Source organism: Phyllostomus discolor, chromosome 10, assembly GCF_004126475.2.
Source record: "Phyllostomus discolor isolate MPI-MPIP mPhyDis1 chromosome 10, mPhyDis1.pri.v3, whole genome shotgun sequence".
Lineage (NCBI taxonomy): Eukaryota > Metazoa > Chordata > Mammalia > Chiroptera > Phyllostomidae > Phyllostomus > Phyllostomus discolor.
The window spans coordinates 204,883-228,510 of NC_040912.2; the positions used below are offsets into that span (position 1 = coordinate 204,883).

At 67.9% G+C, this 23,628-nt stretch overlaps 1 protein-coding gene across 2 annotated transcripts; it reads right to left on the reverse strand.

Annotated features, from left to right (window-relative positions):
• Positions 1 to 1,398: 1,398 nt before the first annotated feature.
• NUDCD3 (NudC domain containing 3) lies at positions 1,399 to 22,529 on the reverse strand. Of its 2 annotated transcripts, XM_036010350.1 has the most exons (7): positions 22,187 to 22,529; positions 18,259 to 18,566; positions 11,853 to 11,985; positions 7,920 to 8,063; positions 6,316 to 6,504; positions 3,874 to 4,005; positions 1,399 to 1,427 (listed from the first exon to the last, which is right to left on the reverse strand). In XM_036010350.1, exons 1-6 carry the CDS (start codon positions 22,376 to 22,378, stop codon positions 3,895 to 3,897), a joined length of 1,077 nt encoding a protein of 358 aa, XP_035866243.1. In that variant the 5' UTR covers positions 22,379 to 22,529; the 3' UTR covers positions 1,399 to 1,427; positions 3,874 to 3,894. The 2 variants fall into 2 exon arrangements, with proteins under 2 accessions (XP_035866243.1, XP_028359973.1); XM_028504172.2 differs by lacking the exon at positions 1,399 to 1,427 and having other exon boundaries at positions 2,689 to 4,005.
• Between the last annotated feature and the right edge of the window lie 1,099 nt (positions 22,530 to 23,628).

Here is a 23,628-nt window from a genome sequence, read left to right on the forward strand (position 1 = left end):
CTGGACCCCGGACGGAAGCTCGAATCTGCGATCGCCTGGGCCCAGCCCTCACCAGGGCCCCCTGGGGAGGGAGGGGCGGCCCTGGGGCAGCCAGTGCACTGGGAGCGCTGCTGGGAGGCTGGGTCCAGGGCGGAGGTGACGGCTGCTGGGGGCAGCCCTCCACCTGGGGGCCGCCCAGCCCCTGAGACCACACCCACCGCCCAGAGCAGGTGCCACCGACGTGGAGGCTGAGGACAACCCACCGCCCTCCGTCGCCCCGGAGATGGGAGCCTGGAATCTAGGGCACAACCCACTTCTGGCTGGTTCCCGCTTCCAGGGCCACCGCCTCCCTCCCTGGCTCGAGGCCCCCCTCCACCTCCAGAGCAGGCGGCTCGAGCCCCGGCCCCTGCCCAGCTGCCCTCTGACCTGGACCCTGGCAACAGCACTGGGGGCCCAGGACAGAGTCGCCTCGGGCTCCTCCCCAAGTCCCATCTATCTGCACGCGGCAGGTGACAGCCCCCCCACCCTGCCCAAGCCCCGAGCCCCCACCCTGGCGAGTCCTGGGCGGGCAGGGCGGACAGGAGACGGAGAGGAACAGGGGCTCTGGGGTCCCCACCCGCCATGGCCTGGCCCTCCCTCAGGGTCCTGACACCCCAGCCCCTGGGATGCCCTCCGTGCCGCCTGCCAACCAACTGCCGCCTTTAGCTCGGAGTCCAGGGCCTGACCCTGGCCCTGCACACTCCCGCCCTGGGACCCCACCAGGGCTGTCCCCCCGGCCACGGCACCGGCCCTTCTCCACGGCCAGCGGCCAGACCTGCTGTCTGTCAGGAACCCGCAGTCCCTGGCACTGGCCCCGGTTCCGGTCGGTCCAGAAGGGCCACAGCCAGCTGGAGGGACACCACCCCTTGCGGGGCGCGCCCCAGCGCCCCCCTCGGGGCGGGAGGGGGACCCCAGCCCGGACCCCTGGTGCTGCAGAGCACCTTCAAGGCAAAGCACCCAACTTCATCTAACGGGTACGAGTCTCGCTCCGGGGGTCTGGACCTGCTCTGTGGGCAGATGTGGGGACACGGAGGCCCACGGTGTCACGCAGCCGAGAGATCAGGGCGGTCAGCTGCTCCTAAAGGCAGCTGTGCTGGAGGCACAAAGAGGGGAGCGGGAGAGCGACGTGGGCTTGTCGCCCGCTCACTGACGGGGCGCTGGCTGACTCTCTCAGGCGCCCCAACCTGGGACCGGACCTATGGCCTAGGCATGTGGGGACGCCGCCGACCCTCGCAGCCGCCCAGCCAGGGCAGGGTGACACCTTCTGTGTGTGTGTTGCCACAATAAACAGCTGTAAGGGGTGTGAGCCCCCCAGGGCCCTGATGCCAAGTCACCCTCCTGCTAAGGGGGGCGGGGGAGGGGCTGGCCCAGGGTCCTCCGGGGGTGGGGCCCCTGCAGGAGGGCCCGGCTGACGTGCGGCAGGGTCTCCAGTGGCTGCCTCTGGGAGGGTCCCGGATGTGGGTGGGGTCCGGGGCCAAGGGCTGCCGATCCGACTCGGTCTGGCTCCTTGAGGGGGCCTGCAGGGCCATTGCCATGGGAGTCATGTGAACCCGCCCATGGGCGTCAGGGGCCCAGGCCACACCCCCAGCTACACAGAGGGGGCCTTCACCAGAATTCCCAGGACCTGGGCACGGAGCTGTGGGGCTGGGTGACTCCCCTCCGTGGGAGGACGGCCTTCTCCTGGGCTGCGGGCAGCTGCCCACCTGGAGCCTGACCCCTGCTCTACAGCCCCCCAGCCTATTACCCCAGAACCTCTATGACCCCACTGAGGGGCACCCCCATAGACCAGGCACTCCTGTCTCCGGGCAGAGGTGGGGTGTCTCCCAGCTTCCCACGCTACAACTCGGCGGTCTTCCAGAGTCCAGGGCAACCAGGGGACACTGCTGCGTCCAGAAGGTCACGACCTGGGTGGCTTCCGGAGCACCCCGTCCCATGAGGTACAGGTCCCCTCCGCCAGCCCCCCAGCAGCACCAGCAGGACCGGCTGAGGACCCAGCCTCCCCCAACAGCCCCCACCCCATAGGCAGCTGCTGGACCCGGCCAGGCAGGGCTCGGAGCCGTCTGCCCCTGACGGCCAGCCGGTGTATCCGGGCCCCGGTCACACGGACAAAACCCAGGAAGGAGAGCGCAGCGCAGCCCAGCCCAGGGAGGGGCCCAGCCCGACAGGGTGCAGGGACCCCACCGGCACGGGCCGGGGCCACACCCGTGCTGCTGCTGCGGGGGCGCCGGCCGGGTGCTCAGGGACCACCCGCATCCCATGAGGGCCGCTGTCCGGGGCCGGGCGGGCTCTGCCCCACGGCCCCTGCCCCCAGCGGGCAGTGCCCCAGGCGGGCCTGGCCCCGGGCAGCCCAGTCTTCTCAGGCCCGGGCACGTGTCCCGAGGGGCACTCCTGGGGGCTGCCCCCCCCACACACACACACTGCGGGGGCCCCCCCGCCCCGGGAGTATCTTCAGTTGCTCGCCAGGTGCAGACGGAGGAGTGCCCGCCGGGCTGTGCCCGCGGAGCGCGGCCCCCGGGAGGGGCGGGAGAGCCTGCAACCCCCGGGCTGAGGAGGGAAGGGCACGGCCCACACTACTACGCCGGGTGGGGGGCTGGCCAGGCCCCTGGGTGGGCCGCTGGCGCTCGGGGGCGGGCGCAGGGAGACCGGTGTGGACAGCGAAGTCACACGGACGCCGGGTGCTCAAACACAGGTTTATTGCGGCCCCGCGCTGTGGGCGGCGGCTCCCCGTCCTCGGGCCGCGCCGGGGGCTCTGCGGCCCGTCCGCTGCAGCCGAGTCTGCAGAGAGAAAACAGGCAGGAGCGGCAGGTCCGGGGCGGCGAGGGGCAGAGGCCCCCACCAGACGACCTGCTGCCATCAGCCGCGGGGGACCGGCACCCTGCAGACGCCGTTGCAGCCTGCGGGGGCGGGAAGTGTCACGGCACCAAAGTAAAATCCGGCCAAAGGAAGACGGCGGCCAGAGTGCTGGGCTCCAGCCTCCCCAGCCACTGAGACACAGGCGCCACACCCCGACGGCTCACTCCGAGAGACCCCCAGCTGGGGGGGGGGGGCGCAGGGGAGGGACGAGGGACACGGGGACGGACACATGGAGAACAGCTGTCTCGCCAGCGACAGAGACCCGGAGGCCTGCGGCGGGGTCTCGGCCGCCCCGGCCCAGCCACGGGGCCGGGCGCAGTCAGGGCTCTGAGCCCCAGGGGCGTGCCCCCCAGCCAGCATCCGTGTCCCCCCCCCATGACGGCCCCCAGGCCCCAGGGGGACACTCTTCGAGCAGAAGTGACAGTGACGAACCGGCTCCCACGCACGCACACCACTGAGGCGGAAGTCTCTGGAAGGACCACCTCCCGACAGGCCCCCGTCCCCTGGTGCCAGTCTGTGGGGCCGCGTTCCGGAGGCGGGCTCGGTCCGGAGGGCGCCGGCATGGCTCACGTGGGCAAGAACGACGTCCCATCAGAAGAGCGCGCCGGGGCGGCCCGGTCAGAGGTCAGAGGTCAGAGGTCCTGCCATGCGGGCGGCCACAGGGCTTCCTCCCAGAACCGGGACCGACAGCGGGTCTGCAGTCCCAGCCCCAGGCAGCAGTCACACACGAGCGAGCGAGCGAGCGAGCGGGTGGGCGGGACTCGGGGGGGCTGTGCCCGGCGAGGGAGGCTGCTCCCCAAACCGCTCGGCCCGCCCCACACGTCCCCCCCCCCAGCACGAGAACAAGCAGATCTACAGGTCAGTGGCGAGCGCGGGGGCAGCAGGGGCCCGCAGGGCCGGCGCTGCCCGTGGGGAAGTCCCCGCTGGCCAGCCCCCCTCGGCGCAGCCCCGCCCCGCTCTGGAACAGTCTTGGGGGGCCGGGCGGGGTGGGGCCGGGGGCCGCGAGGCCCCCTCTCCTGGGCCCTAGAACTGCACGGCCCCCGGGGAGATGTTGAACATGGCCGGGTCGAACCTCTGGCCGCGGAAGGGGGAGCCTTCGGCGTCCCACCCCTTCTTCAGCATCTCGTGGACTTTCTACAACAGAAAACAGACAGGGGTCAGCCTGGCCTCCGGCCCCCGCGCGCACCCCCGGGCCCACTCTGCCGTCGGTCGCCTCCGGAGGACCCGCGGGGCGGCTGCACCCTCCACGGGGCCGTGCTCCCCACACGTGGCCCCGCCCTGGGGTCGCCCGTGGAGCACGGCTGTCCTCCTGCAGCCTGTGCCAGCGCCGGGGGGCCAAAGGCTGTCGGCTGGGGGCAGGCCGAGATGCAGGGGGTCCCTGCTCCCTCTTCTGAGGGAGGCGGCTGGTGGCATCAAGAAGTGCACCCTCAGAGAATCTGGGGTGACCTGGGCTGTGACTCGGCCCGTCCAGGAGGCCCCGTGTCCAGGCAGCAGCAGGCCAGGCCGTGGGGCCTGGGCTGGGGGGACTGGGGATGCTGTGCCTGAGAGGGAGGCGTCTCCCCATGAACACAGGGGACTGAGGCCACCCCCCTCGCTTGTGACCACAGGAAACGAAGAGGCGTCAGGGCCACGGGACAGCACAGACGCAATGGGGGGGGGGGGGGCAGGGGTGGGGCCACCTCGGGGACAGACCAGCCCCACCCACGGCAACTCCCTGCCAGCGGGGGTCAGGGAGGCATCTGTCCCCTGCACCCTCGTTCCTCCAGCTCCTGCCACCCTCCTGGGCCTCCCAGGGGCTCTGCACCCCGCCTGAGTCACCACGGCCCTGAGACGCCCACCCTGTGCCGCTCCAGCAAGGGATCCTGGGCTGCAGAGCCTGGCCACCCGGGAGCAGGCTGGCCAAGCAAGGGGTCACCTGGGTTCTGCCTCGTGCACGGCCAGCCCCGGGCTCCTGCTGTCCCCTCAGGTCAGCGCGTGGCCCGTCATCGGGGACCCTGCTGCTCCTGCTGCTGCTGCTGCTGCTGCTGTGGCCTCACGACTCAGGGTCTGCCCCCCTCCGCGTGGGGATGGCAGCACCCCAACAGCGGCACGAGGCCTACGCCACGGGGCTGGCACTCGGGCGGCCCCACCTCCTGGGGCCCTGGGGAGCCTGGTGAGAGCCGCTGCCCCAGACAGAGGGGCGAGCTTGGTATCGGGAGCTGGGGGCCACCATCCAGACCCTCCCTGACGGGCAGCCTCGGCAGGTCAGAGCCAGACCCTCGGAGGGAGGCCAGAGGCCAGACCGGGTCGGGAGCAGCCCCACCCCTGCTGCTGAGCCGCCTGTGAACTCGTGGGTCTTCGGAGGCTGCGGAGTCTGACCGGGCAGCCCCCCCCCCGCCCTGCCCCACCCGTGCGAGGTAAGGGCGCAGCGGACAGAGGGACAGACACACCAACAGGCCACAGCCGGGGGGGGGGGGGGGGGGGCAGGCACTCCCTGCAGCGGTCAGGGCCCCAAGGACTCCGTGAACCGCACTAGGGGTGGGGCCTGAGTCAGAGGCAGCTACTCGGGCCTGGGACAACCGACCCTCCCCCAGACCCACTCGGGGTCATCGGAGCAGGAGGGAGACGTGCAGACGTCCGTGACCCACGACCCCACAACCCGTGGTCGGCCGCCCGTGGCCGCCCGTGGTCTGAAAACGTGAGCGAGCCATTCCTCGGGTACACAGCCCGTGCGCCTGAGACTGGGCTGCTCTGAGGAGCGCAAGGAGACCCCGAGACCCCCGGCTCCTGCCTGTCAGCACAGGACTGCGCCCCCGTCCTGCACCTGCAGGCGTCGCTGCGTGTCAGTGGCTTTAGTGGCCATCTTGGGCATCAGACCGACGGGGACGGTGCCACCGTGCTCTCATCCAGGTCGCCCCCACAGTCCCCCCTGATGCCCAAGGGCAAGGGTGGTGAGGCTGGCGCGCAGGGGCAGGGCTGCACCCCGGGGGGAGGGGCCGTGGGGCAGAAGGCAGCACCGAGGCTCGGCACTGCCCGTGGGCCCAGGCGCCCACTCGGGATCCCGGACCTGGTCCCCATGGACGGGGGACGACCGTGCCCGTCTAGCTCACCCTCTCCTCGGCCCCCGGCTCTGCGCTGACCCCTGCTGCCTCCCCACAGCCTCCGGCCAGGCAGGCGTGCCCCCCTGCCCCCCACCCCCGGGTGACTAAGAAGGGGCTGGGAGGACCTCCTGCCACCGGCCCCGCTCGTGTGGAGCTGGGACACGCGAGCTATGAATGACCGGGTCTGTGTGCGTGGTGGCCGTGCCTCGGCCCTGCCACCTGAGCTCTGTGTCCGAGCGCTGACCAGCGGACCAGACTGGAGCTGCGGCCGTCAGGACCCGGGCCATGGCCCTGCCCCGCCCCGGTGAGGCCCCCCGCCACCCCACTCGCCCCGCCCACCCCACGCCTGGCCGCGCCGCCGTACCAGCTCGTGGCTCTGCGGCTTCCCCTGCAGCTTCTGGCGGTAGTCGAAGGTGAGCCTGTCCAGCACGGCGTGCTCCTCCTCGTCCACCGTGGCCATGGAGCGCTCCTTGTTGATCTGCTCGATGTCGATCTGCTCCTCGCCCTCCAGAACCGCGCTCCACCAGTACTCGCCCGCCTTGCTCAGGCTCACCTGCCGGGGGCGGCGGCTCAGCGGGGGCAGGCCTGGGGGCTGCGCCCGGCCGCCTCGGGGTCCCCGCCCCCAGACCCTCCCCGAGGGCTCCGCTGGGTCACCGCCCACGTGCCCTGGGCCCCAGGACCCGGCCTGCTCTGGCCTGAGAGCACGCTCCCGTGAGCTCCGGCCACCCCGCACCCATGCCAGGTCCCCACCCGTCACGGCGTCCCCATGGGCCACCCGCACCCCATGGTAACCGTTCCTGCTCCTGCCCGCTGGGACCCCGGGGCCCAGCACCGACCCCACGTGGTCTTCCCCCCACGCCCAGCACCCTGAGCCGCTGGCCCCTGCCCAGACCCCTCCAGCTCCCTGACCGCCACACACGACTCACCCAGCAGTCAGGGGAAGCACCCCCACCCGGCCCCACGGCGCCGCCCGGGGGCACGGCTCGGGCCAGGCCAGGCATCCCATAGCACCCAGGGCAGGGAGGCCGGCGGCCCCCATGGAGGGGCCCCAGGACGCCAACTCGGGGCCCCAGGAGAGCGCAGCCCGGGCAGCTCCAGGACCCAGCAGGCGCCCGGGAGCCCAGCAGCCTCGTTAGCATTCCCCGTGTGGGAGGCGGGAGGCAGGAACTGTCATCGGTTTTAGCTGCCGCCCCCACCTGGCGGGCTGGGGCAGGTCCTGGGCTCTGGGGGCGGGCGCCTGGGGGGCGGGCGGCCTCAGTCGGGTGCCAGGAGGGCACAGGCTCCCCGGAGCTGCCACCGCCCTGTCCCCACAGGCCCTGCGTCCCGGAGCCGCCGCTGCAGAGCCCCGGGGCGTACAGGGCTCCAGACGACGTCCCTCCGGCGGCCTCCGAGGTTCCCGGGGACGGGAGTGCGGCCCCGCGCCCTCTCCCTGCTCCAACACCACCTCACTCCTCCCGTGTCCGCGTCTCCTCCCCCCTCCCCCCGAGGACACCCGTCACTGGCGACCCAGGGTGACCTCTCCATCTCCGGGCCCTGACCACATCTGCAAACACCCTGTCCCCAGAGCCCCCCCACTGGTCCCGGGGTCTGGGGCAGACACTTGGGGTCCTCTTCCCCCCGACTCACCCGGGACCTGGCGCTGAGTAAGGTGCTTGGGACCACCCAACCGAGGCCGGCGGGGGCCCTGGCGGGGGCCCTGCCTGGCGCCAGCGAGGACCCAACCAGGCCTGGCCACCTGGGCGGCACCAACACCCTCCACGGCCAGGGGCCGAGGGAGTGGGCGCCACCCCTTGTCACCGACCACCCTGACGCCCGCCCAGGTCTCTGCACATCAAAGCGACGTGCTCACAGCCTCGGGTCATCCAGGTGTGTGACCCCACACGCCCCCACTGAGGGGCCGAATCGGGGCCACACAGACCCCGCAGCTCCCGGGGCCGGGCGGGGACTGGGGCGCCGCCCCGCACTCACCAGCACGCACTTGCCGGGCTCCAGGCTCCACAGGGAGCTCTCCGTGTTGACCTTGTGCGTGAACTTCCCCTCCATGAGGACCCTCTCCCCTTGGCCTTCCAGCACGGCCACCCGGATGGAGCTGCTGCTGAGGGCCACCGACACCTGCGTGGGGAGAGGGGACGCGTTTCAAAGTGTGGGCCAGACCGGCCCCCAAGGCTGGCGGGGACCACAGAGCGAGCTGCAGCTGGGTCGGGGGGGGGGGCAGTGGGAGCTGGGCCCCAGGGAGAGGGTGAGGACAGGGGTGGGCCAGCCGCGCGGGGGGGCCGCCGCCGCCCAGACCTCCACCAGCGGCCAGCGGGCGTGGGGGCCGGAGGACCGCGGGCGGGAAGAGACGCCGGCCGCCCCCAGAGGAGGGCGGGAACCCCGCGGGAGCCGAGGGACCCGACTGAGGAGCCGGCGCTGTGCAGACAGACTCAGGTGCGGAGCGGACAACCGCCGAGCTAATTAGGAAGAGGGTTCTCCGAAACGCCTCCTATTTATGTCTCCCGCGAGGTCTGAGAACACGCTGCTTCCACCCAGCCAGGATAAAACATGAAAATAGAATTAGACAAAAAAAGAGCATTTTTTTATGAATCAAAATGCTGTGGCTAAAATAAAAGTTCCAACAGAGAGCTGGGGAGACTAAGTCGGAGACTGGGGTGGAGACAGGGCCAGCGCCGGGACGGGACAGACAGCCCCCGGAGCGCAGCGGAGACGCGCCTGGGGCGGCAGGCCGCGGAGCGCCGCGCGGAGCGGACGGAAGCGAACCGCACAGACTCGTGCCACCCCGGCCCCCAGCCGACGTCTGAGGAGGAGGCCCCGACAGCTCCGGGAGGAGGGGGACGAGCCAGGCTGCGCGGCCCGGTGCCTGGCGCAAGAAGATAAGGAGCGAAGCCTCCAGCCCCGGGGGCGGGGGGGCGTTCTCCCTGGAGCCTCCATGCGCCCCCCCGCTAGGAAGCCAGGGGCAGGTCACAGCCAGCACACGCTGACATGCCCGGCACCCTGTGCTCGCCACGGGCCACTCCGAGGAAGCCCCGAGGATGGACGCTGGCCCAGAGCGGGGTCCTGGGCAGGAGGGAAGCACGCCCCGGCTCGGGCGCCCGGGCGGAGCCCAGAGCTGCCCACGCTGCGCTGTGTGAGCAAAGGCTGCTGAGAGACCCGCAACGCTCTGGTCGCGAGAGAAAAACTGCCACTGGCAGCGTGGCGGTCACTTCCCAGCACAGACACCCCCGCCACGCAGCACGCCCGCAGCCACGCCCCGCCGCGGGTCCACCGCACCGCAGTGCTCCAGGTCCGGCACCGCCACAGACGCGCAGGTGCGTGGTGCAGCCGGGCGGGGGGGGGGCTTTCCGGAAGGATCTTCGGGGAGACGGCGACTGCCAGACACCACAGCACTGCTGGGGGGGGGGGGGGGGGGCGGGGGGTCTAGGTGGCTCCGGGGTTCTTTTTGACAAGAGAAGAAGAAAGGCATCAAGAAACTCCAGGGAAACCACCAGCTGAGCCAGAAATGCCTGACCCAGAGGTATCAGTGCGGGTGGCGGAGGGAGGACCCGGGAAGGGCAGCAGCACCCTGCAGAACGGCCGGCCGCCCACTTTCCCTGAACGTGGAAACTCGCCCCAGGCCTGCAGAAACGCAGGGAGCGTCCACGCGGGAACCTGGGCCAGAGCAGTGGGCCCGACACTGGACCCGCCCGGGCCGGTCCATCCGCCCCTCGGAGCCCCAGGCCTGGGGCAGCCTGGCGGCCACCAGAGGGCGCGCGTGACACGGAGCTCTGGAAGCTTCGCCCCAAACAGCTGTGGTCCCCTGAGCGGTGGGACAGTCCAGGCGGCCCCCGTTTTCCGCCAGACCGAGGAAAGCCCTTTCCGCGGGGCCACGGGTCTGGGGCCACGGGCGGGAGCGGGGCGTGATGGCCTAGTCGCAGCTGACGGCAGGCGCACGGTAAGGCCTGCGCCCCGGGACCTCGCCGTGACGCCCGAGGTTGGGCGCGGCAGGTCCACGCGGGAGGCAGAGGCAGAGAAGTGAGCACCTGCGTTGCAGACTTTCTGTGCCCCGGAGCGGGCTGTCTGGTGTCCAGAAAGGCTTCCACGCGGAAAAGCGCAGCCTGGCAGTCCTTTCCCGTCACAGACTTCCTGTAACAAGGTCTCCCTACACGTCCCTAGGTGCCCCCGGCAGCCTCGTCCGCGTGCAGGGCATGCCCTGAGGCCGGGGTGCTATTCCCGAAGCTTCTGTGGGCACCGAGGGCGGGCAGCAGGGCCTCGCCTGTCAGCAAGGACTACCCACGTGTCCCCGTGGCGGAACCGGAGGAGGACAGGAACCGCCCACCCTGCAGAGTCAACCAGTCTCCAAGCAGGGGGGGGCGGGGCCAGGCCTCAGGGCCCCTCCCCCAGGAGGTGGGAGGCGTGGCCGAAACCCTCCGCGGAGGGTCTTCCCGCAGGGACACACTAAGAGCCCAGAACCCGTGGGTCTGTAGCCGGGCCAGCAGGCGCTGCGGTGGCCGCTGCAGTGGCCGTGGCTACACTGAGGCAAGAGAGCGGAGCGGACGAAGCAAGGGCTGAACGCCACAGCCTCGCTCCGAGTTCTTCTCCGGGTTTCCCAGCACGACGGTGAAAGGCAGTCTGCCTGCACGGCCCTCGTCCGTCCGTCCCCACTGCACCCGAGAGGCAGGCCCCTCCCGACAGGGACCCGCGGGGACCACGGGGGCCAGGCGCTGAGGTCCGGCTCCCAGCCGCAGCCGCACCCACCCCCGAGCTGCTGCATCCCCGCCACCAGTGCGCCGCACCTGGTAGGTGCGGGGACAAAACCAAAAATAAACACCGGTGACAGCTCACTGTGACAGGTCCCTCAGGGGACAGCGGCAAAGGAGCCGGTCCAAGAGAACAGTGGCAGCTCAGGAAAACCCTTAGATCAGCAAAAGCCAAGAGCCGAAAATAAATTCACCCGAGTTTTAAGCGAGGCCCGACGAAAACTTATGTCACGGAGGAGTAGAGACCACGGCTCCCCAAAGCAGGGCGCGCTGCGAGGACGATGCCGTGGGAAGACCACCGGTGGGGGAGAGCTCCCCGAGCAGCGGAGCAGCGCGTCAGTCAGGTCAGTGGGCGGCACGGACACGCGGGCCCGGCCGCCCCTGGGGCACCAGGAGCGCCGGCTGCCCGGACTGAGACACCGTGCGCGGGGCCGGCCAGGGGCCTGCGGTGAGGCGCCAGGACAGGAGGGAGGGCTGCGGCCACCCAGGCACCGGAGCAGCAGGAGCTGGCGCCACTGCGCATGGCAGTCGTCCCGGAGGCCCCCATGCGGCTCCGCCTGTGTCCCCCGCGCTCGGGCCTGCGTCCCGCAGCCGCCGGGGCCGCTGCAGGGGGAGGGGCCGCGCACCTCGGAAGCAGACCCCGGAGGGAGCCAGCCGCCCCGGCCGGACCTCGTTTGGGAAGCGCACTGCCCAGGACAAGTCTGAGTCCGCAGGGACAGCTAGGCCTGGGGGCCTCCTCGGTGACAGGCGGCGGCGTCTCGCCCTCTGCGGGACCTGCGAAGGCTGAGACCGCCGGGGAGGCCCCGCGCTGAGCGCTGCGAGCAGCAGCAGCCAGTTCTGCAGGCCACGCGAGGGTGTCGCGGTGGCGCTCGGAGCCGGGCTGAGCACGCGGCTGCCTGCCGCCGGGTCAGGCTGGGCGAACCGGGGCCTCCCTCAGGCCAGCCCCTCCGGCACTCGGGCTGCTCTGCCCCGGTGCCCGCTCTCCCACCGGCGCCACAGCAGCCTCGCCCCTCGCGTCTTCTGCGGGGCGTGAGGGCACCGCACGTCCAACAGGAAGCTCCCAGGACGTCTGGCGGGGGAGGCGGGTGGGTACGGGCGTCTGAGGGCGGAGGGTTCAGACCAGCCCACAGCCCGGGCCCCAGCCCTGGCCCGGGAGAGCCCCGCTTACCTGCCGGCCCTTCAGCACATGCGCGGGCACCGGCACCTTGAGCTCCAGGTCGGCGTAGTCCTGGGACCAGGTGTAGTTCTCGCGCACCGCCCCGTTGTAGCTGTCGGGGTTCCTCTGGAACTGCTCCTGCCTCCTGAGGGAGAACCACGGTCAGGGGGTGGCCCTCAGCCCACGCTGCCCTCGCCGTGCGCACGCGCGGGCGCTGCCCACTCCGGCGTCTCCTTTCCTAAATCCGACGTCGGTCCCTGCGCCGACACCTGGCGCCTCGGGCTGGTGTCGGCCGCTGCCCCCACGGGACCAGGCCTGGCGACCAGCGCCGCCCGGACCCCAGCGCGAGGGCACCGCGCACCACGAGGAAGGTCCGGGCCCAGGCCGGCAAGTGCGCGCGGCAGGGAGAACACTGCGCCTGGTGGGCGGGAACGTGGCGTCTTCACGGCCGTGAGGCCGTGAAACCAACCCCACCGCCTCCTGTGCTGGGCGCAGCACCGCTCGACCTGGGCGTCCGCAAACAAGCTGGTTCTGCGGGCACCGGCGTCTCCGGAGCCATGTCCCTGCACTGCAGGGAGCAGCTGCCGGGGGACAGGGCCAGCAGCACCAGCCACACGGAGCCCGAGTCTGGGCAGGCGCCTCTGGGCACGGGCCTCGGGGTGGGAGGGTTGGCAGATGCCCCCGAGGGGCCTCGGACCCAGCCCGCCCCAGTCTGCCCGCTGACTGCAGGGAGCAGCACCTGCACCCCAAAACCACGAACACGCCACCAGCCGTGTCCGGAGTCCGGGGATCCCCGCAGACAGGGTTCCCAGTCTCTGCACAAGTACACGGCGCAGGACGGAAAGGAGCAGAGAAAGTGTCGTGGGGGGGCGAGAGGCTCAGACGAGGCAGCGGCTGCGGGGGGCGAGTCGGGAAGCGCTGCCCGGGCCACAGGAGGCCAGCGGGGCCCTGAGTCTGCACACAGGGCGCCAGTCACAGCCGAGGGGTGGGTGGCGCCGCGGCTCCTGTGGCTTCTCGACCCGAAACACGGTCGGGCGCAGGGAGAGCGCCAGGAAGCAGGGTCGTCGCGGGGCGGCTGGGGGAGGCTCTGTGGGTTCTGGACCCCGACTTGTCCCCCCACACACGGAGCAGCGCCCCGCCCCAGAGACAAGCAGCAGCTTCCGAGGACGCCCCTCCCGCTCGCACCCAGCAGCGCAGCGGGCTCTCCGCAGCGGCCACTGAGACGCACGCGGCACGGCGCCCCGGCCCCGTGTGTCCTGTCACGGCCCCGTGCGTCCCCGTCTGCCGCCCACAGCGACCCGCTTCCAAGAAATCCCTGCTGCCGCCCCTGCCTGCAGCCCCGCTGGCTTTAGCTTACAAACACCTCCTCTGGGGTGCGGGTTCTCCGCATGCTCCCCCCAAGACGCTGGACTGTCACTGCAGCCCCGTGGCCCCTGTCCTCCCAGCTCCTCCCGCCCCGAGATCTGGGGTGGGGGTGCTGGGGGCGTCGCCTCTGCCAAGAACAGCGGCTCCCGATTCTTTAACCTCCACTTCTGGAGGTCACCCTGGTGTCCCGTGCGGTCTCCTTCCCCGACCGGTCGTGCCAGCGGCCTGTCCGAGGACAAGAGGAGACACAGCCGGCCCGGCTCCGCCGGGAGACCGTGTGCCCCCGTCAGGAAGGCTCCGTCAACAAAAGATGCTTGTGAGAGTGCACAGCGGATACTCCCTCTTAACGCTGTGAAGTGAACTTTGCAGCACAGTGGACACACCAGATGACCCTACACCTAAAACTCATGCGGCGAGGCCCCTCTCATAAACGTTCGGGAGGCCCGGCCGGCAACGGTGCGTGCGGGCCGTGAGATGGCCCCGGCCGTGGCCAGCCAACACGAGCGAGCACCGCCCCCGCCCCGACACCAGCCGGAAGCTCTTCCGGCGAAGCAGAACGGGACTTCGCTGCAGCGAGACTTTCCCTTGAACCTCAGTTGTTTCGGGGGGGGAGGCGTCCCGACGTTCCACAAGCACAGGAAAATGAGACACGCGTTTCAAGCGAAAAGTAGGTCGCCTGTTCCATAAATAAGTCCACTGAAGAATGCTGAGTCCGTGGTCTCTAACTGAGTTTTTTACTCCTAGTCATCCAAAACCAGAAAACTATTTCAATCCCCAGAAGACGTCTGAACTGAGCAAGGAGCCGGGAGAGAACCACACTCCGCCCCAGTACGACCGGCCCGGGGGCGCCCGGCACTCGGCCGCAGGGGCAAGGCCTGACGCAGCAGGCACGGTGAGGTGACGCAGAAGCCACGGGCCCGGGCCGAGGACCGTGCCCTGCCCCAGGGTGCTCGGCGGGCCGCCAGGGGACTCGCCCAGCTGACACCGGGCCCCCGAGGCGGCAGAGCCCCAGCCCCACGCGGGCTGGCGGGACCCCGTGCCACCGTCACTCTACGACACCCCCTTGCATCACACTTGCAGTGCGCAGGCTCTGGCCCCGGGGCCCCTCCAAGAGGCTATCCCTCTGGGGCGACGCTGCCCCTCGAGAGGCGAGCGACACGCGGCAGTCTCGCCAGCAGCAGGTCCCGTGGTCGCTCCTGGGGTGCTGCGGGCACAGGGAGTGGGAGGGGGCCGGAAGCCCCCCAGTCTGTGCTCCTGCCGCTGACACCAGACACCGCAACCCCCTCGACAAGCGACGCTCCAGTCCCCCTGCGTCAGGCGGCCAGGGTTCGACGAGTAGAAGGCCCCTTGACGTGGAGGGACGGGCAGGAGCAGCATCCGCGGCAGGGCCGGCCCCAGGTGGCCCCGCCAGTGGGAACCAGGTGTTCACAGGGTCTCAGAGCACCGCCCCCCCAGCCACTCAGCAGTTCACCACGGAGGAAGCCGCGATGCTTCGGCCACAGGAAACATCGTGCACATCACACACCAGGCCGGCCGCCAAGAAAAAAGTCAGGTCCCCGAGAGCACCGAGATCATGGGGGACCAGGCCAAGGAGCCGGCCCTACTGCGGCGACCACGGGGGTCACACCCGCCCCCGCCCCGGGAGAAAGGGCTCTGATGGCCCAGGGGCCACAGCAGCCTGTGGTCACAGGTTAACCCTGGGGACACTGGCAGTGGGGCGTCTGAGGACCCTTTGCACTGTTTCTGTAACTTCTTCCTCTGTAGACCTGGATTATCTAACAGTGGAAAGTCTTTTCAAAGAGCACAGAATACGCAGACCTCGGGAACTCCGGGCACCGACTGCCTCCTGGCTCAACCACCCAGCTCCCAATTCTCGGACGCCCTGCAGCCGAAGCTGTGGCCGAGAAAACCACAGCTGCAGGTAAGATTCTGAGTGCTAAACATAGGTACCGTTTATTTCTAAACATTGTTGTTACTGAAATGCGACAAGTACTAAGTAGCCTATGCTCTTAGAAATGGAAGGAAATCGACTGAGCGACTCTCAGACCCCGGAGAGGGAGCTGGGATGCAGGACACGTCGACCGGAACCGCCGGACTCCACCGGGCGGCACACAGCCCTCGGGCGACGAGACGTACCCTGTTCTCAGGTGGAAAGGCTCGATGGAAAGGTGTTAATTCCCATTCAAAACATAAACTTGATGTATTCCCATTGAAAATTCCAACGGACTTTCAGGTAGGAAAGCTAGTTTTCAAGAAAAGCCTGGGGGAGGGGAAATGCAGGCCAGACTGGAGAACGGCCGGCGAAGAGACAACTGGGCACAGACGGGGTGGAAGGAAGGAAAAATGTGGGGACGCCCGCTCCGCCGGTCAGGCCCCAGCGGACACGGCGATGGCATTCTGAGCACAGCCAGCGGGCGAAGGTCAGCGGCAGCCGGGACGTGGAAACTCTGTACAGAGCACCCAAGTGTCGCAGAACACGGGCCACGGTGCCTGGAGGGGGCGCTCCCGCCCACTACGCACTCTCGGGACCCTGCCCGGAGCGCCCAGCCAGCTCGCTGCACCAGCCAGCAAAACACGGGCGGCAAGGCCAGGCCACGCACCCGCCTGCCCGCCTGCCGAGCAAATCCGCCCCGAGGCCTCGCAGGAGAACTAGACAGACGGTGCGCCACCAGCCCTGCGCGGCCGCAGCCGCGAGTGCGGATCACGCCAACCCGCCCCGCTGTTTCTCAGGCCGGACGTGTCGAGAAACCCAGACGCTGACTCGCTGATGAGCGACACGAGGGACGGAGCGGGGCGGAGGCGACGGTGCGGGGTTAGGTGCGGTGGTCCGTCTGCGCGCGTGAGCGCGGTGATCGAACTCGACCTGAAACACTCTGCGCGGTGCACGCCGTCTTCACGCGGGGAGAGGCGCGAGGGGCGGTGCTTCTCCAGGGCAACCGAGAGCGTCCCCGTCCCCGGGACCCGTGCAGTCTCTCCGAAGGCTCTGGAAATGCCGCCCTGTCCCGGCGCCCCAGCACCCTCCCTCACCCAGGCCCAGCGCCCGGGCGACGACCCACTCTCGGTGCCTCTTTTTTCTTTCCTCTGCTTTTTTTAAAGAATTCCATGTCGATTTTCAAAGGCCAAAGCTAGAGGGGTCCAGCCTTCCTAGATTTCCGACACATCCCCGCGCCGGCGACAGCGACACCTGCTGGCCGCGCGGCGCACTGCAGCACCTGCAGCACCTGCAGCACCTGCAGCAGCCCCGGGTGCAGGTCAGGGGTCCGTCGGGCAAGAGCACTTCCTCAGGCGCCCCCTCGCGACCAGGACCCCCTGGGCTCCAAGGAACAACACGGGGCACTTTTCACGCCCTGGGCTGGCAGCTGGGGGGTGTAGCTCAAACTAAAGTGTCCCACAAATAGCTCCTAACTCACCCCCCAAATGCTACACACAGGGTTTGTGTGTAAAAATCTACACGTTGTTGTTATCAATGAAGCTGTGCTCGGCAGCCCTGGCGGGGCAGCTCCGTTGGTCAGCGCGTCGCCCCCACAAGCCGAGGTTGTGGGTTTGATCCCCGGTCAGGGCACAGACCAGAACCAACCGGTGAGCGCGTCAGTAAGTAGAACAACAGATCTGTTTCTCTCTCCCTCTCTCCCTCTTTCCCCCTCCTAAAAATCAGTGACAGAAACAAAAAGTTACACAAATGCATTTCACCATTCTCGTGATGAAAATTCAGCATTCTTTCAAAGTTTTGCTGGTGTGAGTAATGCTGGAATAAATGAAACGGGAGCAAGGAAGGAAGGACGCATTCGGTCTTCATTCTCGTGTCTGGTTATTTCGGGGAACGGCTCCTGGAAAGGGGGGACACAGGCAGTCTTGCACGGCCCCCGGGGCCCACCACGGGCACGGCACATCCATGCTGCTGCCACCACCCGGACCGTAGGGGCCACTCAGGCAGCTGAAGCGTCGGGTGCACCCACCGAGGCCCTGCCTCAGAGGCAGGGACAGCCGGCCGAGGAGGGAAGGGCCCCGGACGCGCCTCTCCCTGCAAGGCTGGGCCGCCGGCTTCTACGAGAGCGAGTGGGCGAACTGCCTGCAAGGACGGAACGCAACAGTCCTTGCAGGGAAACCTGAAACCCAGACACACGCGGACATTCACAGCGTCTGGCATCCCACGTAAAGTGACCAGGCGCGTGGCGGGCAGGAAAACGTGGCCCAGAACAGGAGACAACTCGGCCGTCAGAAGCCAGCCCAGAGGCGACAGAGCCGATGGGACGAGAAACAGCCGTCAGAGACACAGGACAACGCAGGGGGGACCCGAGGGTGGACACCGAAGCCCCAGGAGCCCAAGGGAGTGCCCCCTGCAGGAAGCTGTGCAATGGGGGGGAGGGCAATGCTGCAGCAGGTGGGAGTGCGTCTGCAGACAGGACCCCAGAGAGGGGAGGCGACGGGGAAACCCCCAGCGGCGGGGACCCACGGGCACCACCCGGTGGGGGCTCTGGCTGCGGCACTAGTGAGGACTAGACGCGGTACGGCCGGCACGGGGACTGGTCCCACGCAGGGACAGCCACACCCGCTGTCCCTCAGAAGCCCAGCAAGCCTCAAGAGACGGGGTGATGTGCTCAGCAAGGAGGGCCCACCAGGCGGCTCTGGGACAGGTGCAGCTGGGAGCCTCCTGCCAGCAGCTGCCCCAGGAGCTGCCCATCGGGCGGGCTTCTTCAAGCAGGGGGTTGCCTGGGATCCCTGCCCTGCGCCCAGCCCCCTGCAGACCCCAGGCCCTACTGCACCCCTCCTCCACTGGAGCCCCAGGTGCACGACCCGCCCCTCCTGCGTTACACGGCCTCGCACGCCCACAGCTGCTGCCTGAGCCTCCACGACACGGCCGTGCTGCCCGGCCATCCTCGCAGATGCGTCTGTCCCCGCTCAAGCCACCACCCTCCGACCTGGGTGAGCGATGTCCTCCCAAGCATCCCGCAAACACTAGGAGCTCAGTAAATGCTGGACGGCCCCTGTCACCAAGTGAGAGCCACCCCCACGGCACCCACCCACGTGCCAGCGAGAAAGAAGCGGGTCTCACTTGGGAGCAGCTGGGGGTTCCCTCGAGGCCTGGGCAGCACCCATGTCGGAGCCGGGTGGCTCAGCGTCCTCCTGGGAGCCCAGGGCCGCCCCCTGCATGGCGCCCTGCGCAGCATCCGGCTGGCCAGGAGGCCCCGCAGGCCCGTCCACGGCCGCGTCCGCGGTGGAGTTGACCTCCACCTCCTGCACCGGGGCAGGGACCAGCTCCTGCTCCGCCGCTGCCGCCGCCTCTCTCCTCATCTTCTCCTCCAGCTCCTTCCTCCTCTTCTCGTCGTCCTGACGGGCCATGCGGTCAAAGGTCTGGAACACCTGAAATCAAACAGCGACGCAGCAGTGAGCCACAGGCACGAAGCAGCACCCAGCAGCAGGCAGAGGAGCGGCCCCCGGAAGCAAGGTCCCCGTGGCAGACGGCGACGCAAAGGACTCGGCCGAGCTGCTGCGAGGGCCCGGTGCCGGGGGAGTCCAGCTCCGCAGAAGCACCGCCCGACCAGCCCAGGCTCGCACGGGCCCAGCCCTCCGTCTCAGGAGGCACGGCCCACGGTCTCGCTGGCCTCCGTCCTTCTGCCCCGTCTGTCGGCGACGCGGACCGCACGCTGTCCCAGGACTGAGTGAGGAGAAGGCACCGGCGACTCTGGCAGCAGAGGGCAGGCGGAACCCAGCTGACCTTCCTGCCCCCAGCAGCAGCAGCTGTGGAATTCAGCCTGACCCACGCCAGGCCCTGCCTGCCAGGTGCAGGAGGAACCAGACACCACTGACGGCTCCCTGCCCAGAGCTCTGCCCACCCGACAGACCAACCAAGGGTGACAGTGGAGTGGCCAGCCTGCGGCACACACCCACTGTGCCATGGCGGGGGGCAGGGGGTGCCACTCGAGTTTCTGGTGAGAGCAAGCTGAAAGGAGGCTCCTGGAAGGAGGGGCCGGAATCGGACCTTCCACGAATGTCCCACCTCCCTCAGGAACCCCATGTCTGGGGGGCACCGTCCTGCGGGTGGGTGCAGCCTCGCCATAGCCTCCCGGCTCTGTGCTCCCTGCTCTGCACCCTGGGGAACTGAAAGCTCTGGTCCCCACAGTCATTGAAAGATGCAGGCAGAGGAAAATCAAGTCCCAAAACCTGGAGACACACCAGACCCATCTTGACTTCAGACGGCCTGCCGTAGCCTCACACCCTTGGACACCACAGTGCCGACCCAAACGCCTGGCCCGGGGCCGCCCGCCTGTCCTCCTGACGCCCAGCTGGCCCTCCAAGCGCCATGGTGAACCCTGACACCGGGCCTCTCCCTCGCTCTAGAACCGCAGCCCCATGCAGCTGCACGCCAGCCGTGACCTCCCAGACAGTGACACGCCAGGACTGCCCGGGAGCTCAGGGAGGGACAGACGGAGTGGGCTCTCCTGGCCCGGCCCCGTGCAGGCTGGTCAAAGACGCCAGGACACGCGGACTGCCACCTGAAACAAGCAGCGTGCCAGGCCGCACTGGCTCTTGTCTGAGCGCACGGGAAGGCCACGGAGAGGAAGGTGCCTTCCCCCGGGAGGCCTTCAAGCTGCGCCTCAGGCTGCGAGCCCTCAGAGTCGGGGGAAGGCTGGCGGAGTCTTACTCCAGCCCCCAACCCCTCCGGAGAGCTTCCGGGTTCCAGCCCTCCCGCCCAAACCCTCTTTGTCCAGAAGACACCCCGAGCCCCCACCGCGAGCGCAGCGTCCACGGGAAGGGGTCTCCCGCCACCGAGTCAAGGGCAAAGAGCAGGGTGTGCGCGGCACCAAGTGCCTCCGCCTGGCTGCGCGCCTTCCGCTCGTTACCGAGGCGCCGTGGACAGACAGCGTGTCACTTTCCCACACACAGGGCAGCGGCGCGGCCTCTGTGCGCCTCCCAGAGCGACCGCGTGGCCGCTCTGGCGACCCGCCGGCCGTCGTGTGAGGTCGGGGAGGGGCCGCTGTCTGCGGTCTCAAATCCAACTCACCGAGACTGGGCCTCTTGCCCTGAGCTCTGGGGCGGTGCAGCTAACGCAGTGCTGCCGCTCCAGCCCCCGGGTCTGAAACCCAAGGGTACCGGATTCCTCCGCCCCCCCTCTGCCTGCTGCCCGCTGCGTTAAATGGGTCACCAAGTCTCAGCCTGGAACACAGTAGGTGCTGTGAGCCAACACCAGACAAGTGAGTTACCTGTCGGTTCGCCTGTCAAACACGGGCACCGGCCCACCTTTCGGGGTGTGTTAGGGTTAAGTAAAGTGACATCCTCCAAGGTAACTAGGACGTCCCGGGTGGTCAGGAGCTGCACCCTTCTCCTCTGTTCTGCAAGCCACCAATCACCCTAGGTGCAGGGTTCCCACTCTGCTATCGAATGGATAAATCAGGGGACAGAAAGAGCTGGAACCACAAAAATGGCGAGTTTAGCGGGACCATCTCACCTTGCTGAACTGCCACCCTCACCTGCCACGTAAAATTCGGTTGCAACTAACTCACAGGGACAAGTAATTGGGTCAGCCAAAAAGTTCACTTAGTTTTTGCCGAACGATGGCTCCAGTACCACTTAGTGGTCTGTAACTTCATTCGAAACAACTCTGTTAGATTGTATTGTGACAGCTGTCATATCAAAGTGCACTTAAAAAAAGCTTATCAAAATTGGTGAATTTTTGAGCAACCATTTTAGTAGTGAAGATGGAAGAAAATACGCAACATTTTCAGCACATTATGCTTTAATATTCCAAGAAAGATAAAAACACAACTGAAAAACAAAAAATCTGTGCAGTGCACAGAGAAGGTGCTGTGACCGACCAAACGTGTCAAAAGGGGTTCGTGGAGCTCCCTGCTGGAGATGTCTCTCTGGACGGTGCTCCACGGTGGGGCAGACCAGCTGAAGATGATAGCAATCAAGTTGAGAACGCTCAGTGTTATACCACATGGGAGATAGTTGACACACTCAAAATATCCAAATGAATACAGCTACTGGTGAAAATGAAAAACATGTCTTTTACTTTACGGCAAAAACCACACCGACTTTTTGCCACCTTAATATCAAACTGCCACAAGGGCCTGCTGGGACCCCTCCTTCAGGGGTGTTGCTCAGGTGACAGGATGAGGAACCGCCTTAAACTCCAGCACTGAGACCCCACCCCACCCTCCCTATCGCCTTGGGCAGCTGAACCCCGCACACCTGTCTCTCCCAGCAGACACCAGCTGTAAAGTGCTGGGGGCCTGTGGGAGGGAGGTGTTGCCAGCATTTCTAGCTTCCGAGACTCCTGCAGGCTCAACGTTAGGCTGAGCACCTGCTTGCAATCCCACCGCAGCCCCACCACCCACAAAACCTCTCATTTCCAAACCCACTCCCTTCCCTGTCCCGTAAGGGGCCTTGCACAGTTCTGAGGTGTTTTATCATCTCGACTGTAACAAGCGTCACACGGAAGCCGTGACATAAACATCCACTGAGGGTGGGAATACCTGCCACCTTTCAAGGCACCCTGACAGCTTGGTGAATGAGCACGGACCGGACCTCAAAACACAATCCACTTAACCTGAGACAGCCAGACAGACACTCAAACGCACCGTCTCTGACCAAGCACATCACATCGCAAGCAAGGGTTAGCACCCGTCAACCCCTCGCCTCCCTGCCACCTCCTGCCCGGGACTCGGGGCCGCGCACGTCCGATTTGCAACCCCGACCCGCAGCCCCAGCACTGCAGCGGGAGCTGCGCCACTTCTGACACCCAGGCGCTGCCGGAGTCACCGGGGTGCCGAGGGCCAGCCCCGTTCCCGCGGAGTAGCAACTTGATCCCGCGTGACCAGCGTCTCTGCGCACTCGCGGCGCCAGGGGGCGGTCCGGGGAAGCGCCAGGGGGAACCTGAGGCCAGGGGTGCAGGGAGGGACGGGGTCGAGATCGCGCGGGTCTGGGCTCCGGGGAAAGGGGCTCCGGGAAGCGGGGTGCGACGGCCCGGCGCGCGTCACCTGCAGCACCAGCGCCTGCGCGGCCCCCGGCGGGAAGCCCATGCGGTCGGAGGGGTGGCGCAGCAGGCGGTAGAAGTCGGTCTTGCGGTAGAGGAAGCCGAAGAGCACGCGCAGGAAGTCCTGGACGTTGCCCACGTGCTGCAGGATGCCCAGCAGGGCCTGATCGTACAGCTCGGCTGCCCCGGGCTCCATGGCGTCGCCGACCGGACGGGCGCTCGCTCTGTGCAGGAGCGGCCAGGACACCGGCTTACGGCGACTTCCGGCGCGCCGCGGTAACGGCTCCGCCACGGGCGGGCCCGCGAAACTTCGGTCCGCCCTGGCTCGGGCCCGCGGCAGGTCGTCGTCACTCGGGCGGCCTCGCCGCTGGCCCCGCCCCCGCCGCCCGCCGCCCGCCGGCTTCCCCGAGCGGCCTCGCTGAGGAGCGCGCTTGAGCGCGGAAGCGGATTCTAGACTGCGGAGGGCCCGGGCCTGCGCGGTTGAGGGCTCCTCGTGGCCATGTTGGAACCGGGCGGAAGAGCGTGGGCGGCGGCGTCGCGCGATCCGGGGTTGTCCCATGGTCCGCATCCTGAGCCCCCGATTGCGCCGGTGGGTCAGAGGGGACAGGTGCGCGCGTGCCCGAGGGCGCTGCTGTGCCATCGCCGCGGGGTGCGTGCCCGCGCAGAGAGCGCGCGCCCACGCGTGTGCCCAGAGCTGCGTGGATAAACAGACTGCGTGCATCGTGTCGGGGAATGCGTCCGTGGGAAGGGATGCGCTGGCCAGCAGCAGAACCGCAGCGCTTGATGCTAAATGCCCACTGCTAAGGGCAGCCAGTCTGAAAACGCTGCGATGCAGTGTCGCATTGGGAAAAGGAAGACTAGAAACTGGGACAGGCCAGTGCGGTGGGTGTGAGGCAGGTTTGTTAGGTGGGACCGACGGTAAACCGAGGCAGGGAGAAGGGAGACTCGTCTCACCCACGGACTCAGCAGTTCCTAGCCCGGTGGCATAAGATCACCAGAGACACCATGCTAACACGGAGGAGGGGAGCCCTTACATCGTTCGGAACTCTGGGAAAGAAAGCCTTTGAAACTGTGTAGTCATCCCAAGGCCTGGGAGGGGGGAGGGGGTCCACAGTGCCCAAGGAAAACACCCATACATAACTTCGGTTAATTGCCTGTCTCTGCTCACTATCTGTTTTACAAGGGGTTCCTAGTGCTTACAGGAAGGGCCCGTAAATAACCTTGGGCAACTACCTCAACTTGAACTGCCTCTTGTCATTCATCTGTTTTACAAGATGAACAAATGGGGTCTGGAGCAAGATAAGGCTTGGGGCTAAGAGACCCCACACATACCTAAGTCTGGGTAGTCACCTCCCCTGGGGAAAGCTGGCACCACCTTTACCTGTCAATCAATCTGTAACTTCTTCACCCCCATCCCACAAACTATAGAAATCTGTAGGACAAAGG

Bases quoted from the DNA above. Each gene is read 5' to 3' on its own strand.
- NUDCD3 (XM_036010350.1), bottom strand. From the start codon at position 22,378: ATGGAGCCCGGGGCAGCCGAGCTGTACGATCAGGCCCTGCTGGGCATC. The intron at 8,064-11,852 runs GTAAGCGGGGCT...CTCCCCACGCAG, and splicing joins ATGTGCTGAAGGGCCGGCAG to GTGTCGGTGGCCCTCAGCAG. The intron at 6,505-7,919 runs GTGAGTGCGGGG...CGCCCCCGGCAG, and splicing joins AGCCCGGCAAGTGCGTGCTG to GTGAGCCTGAGCAAGGCGGG.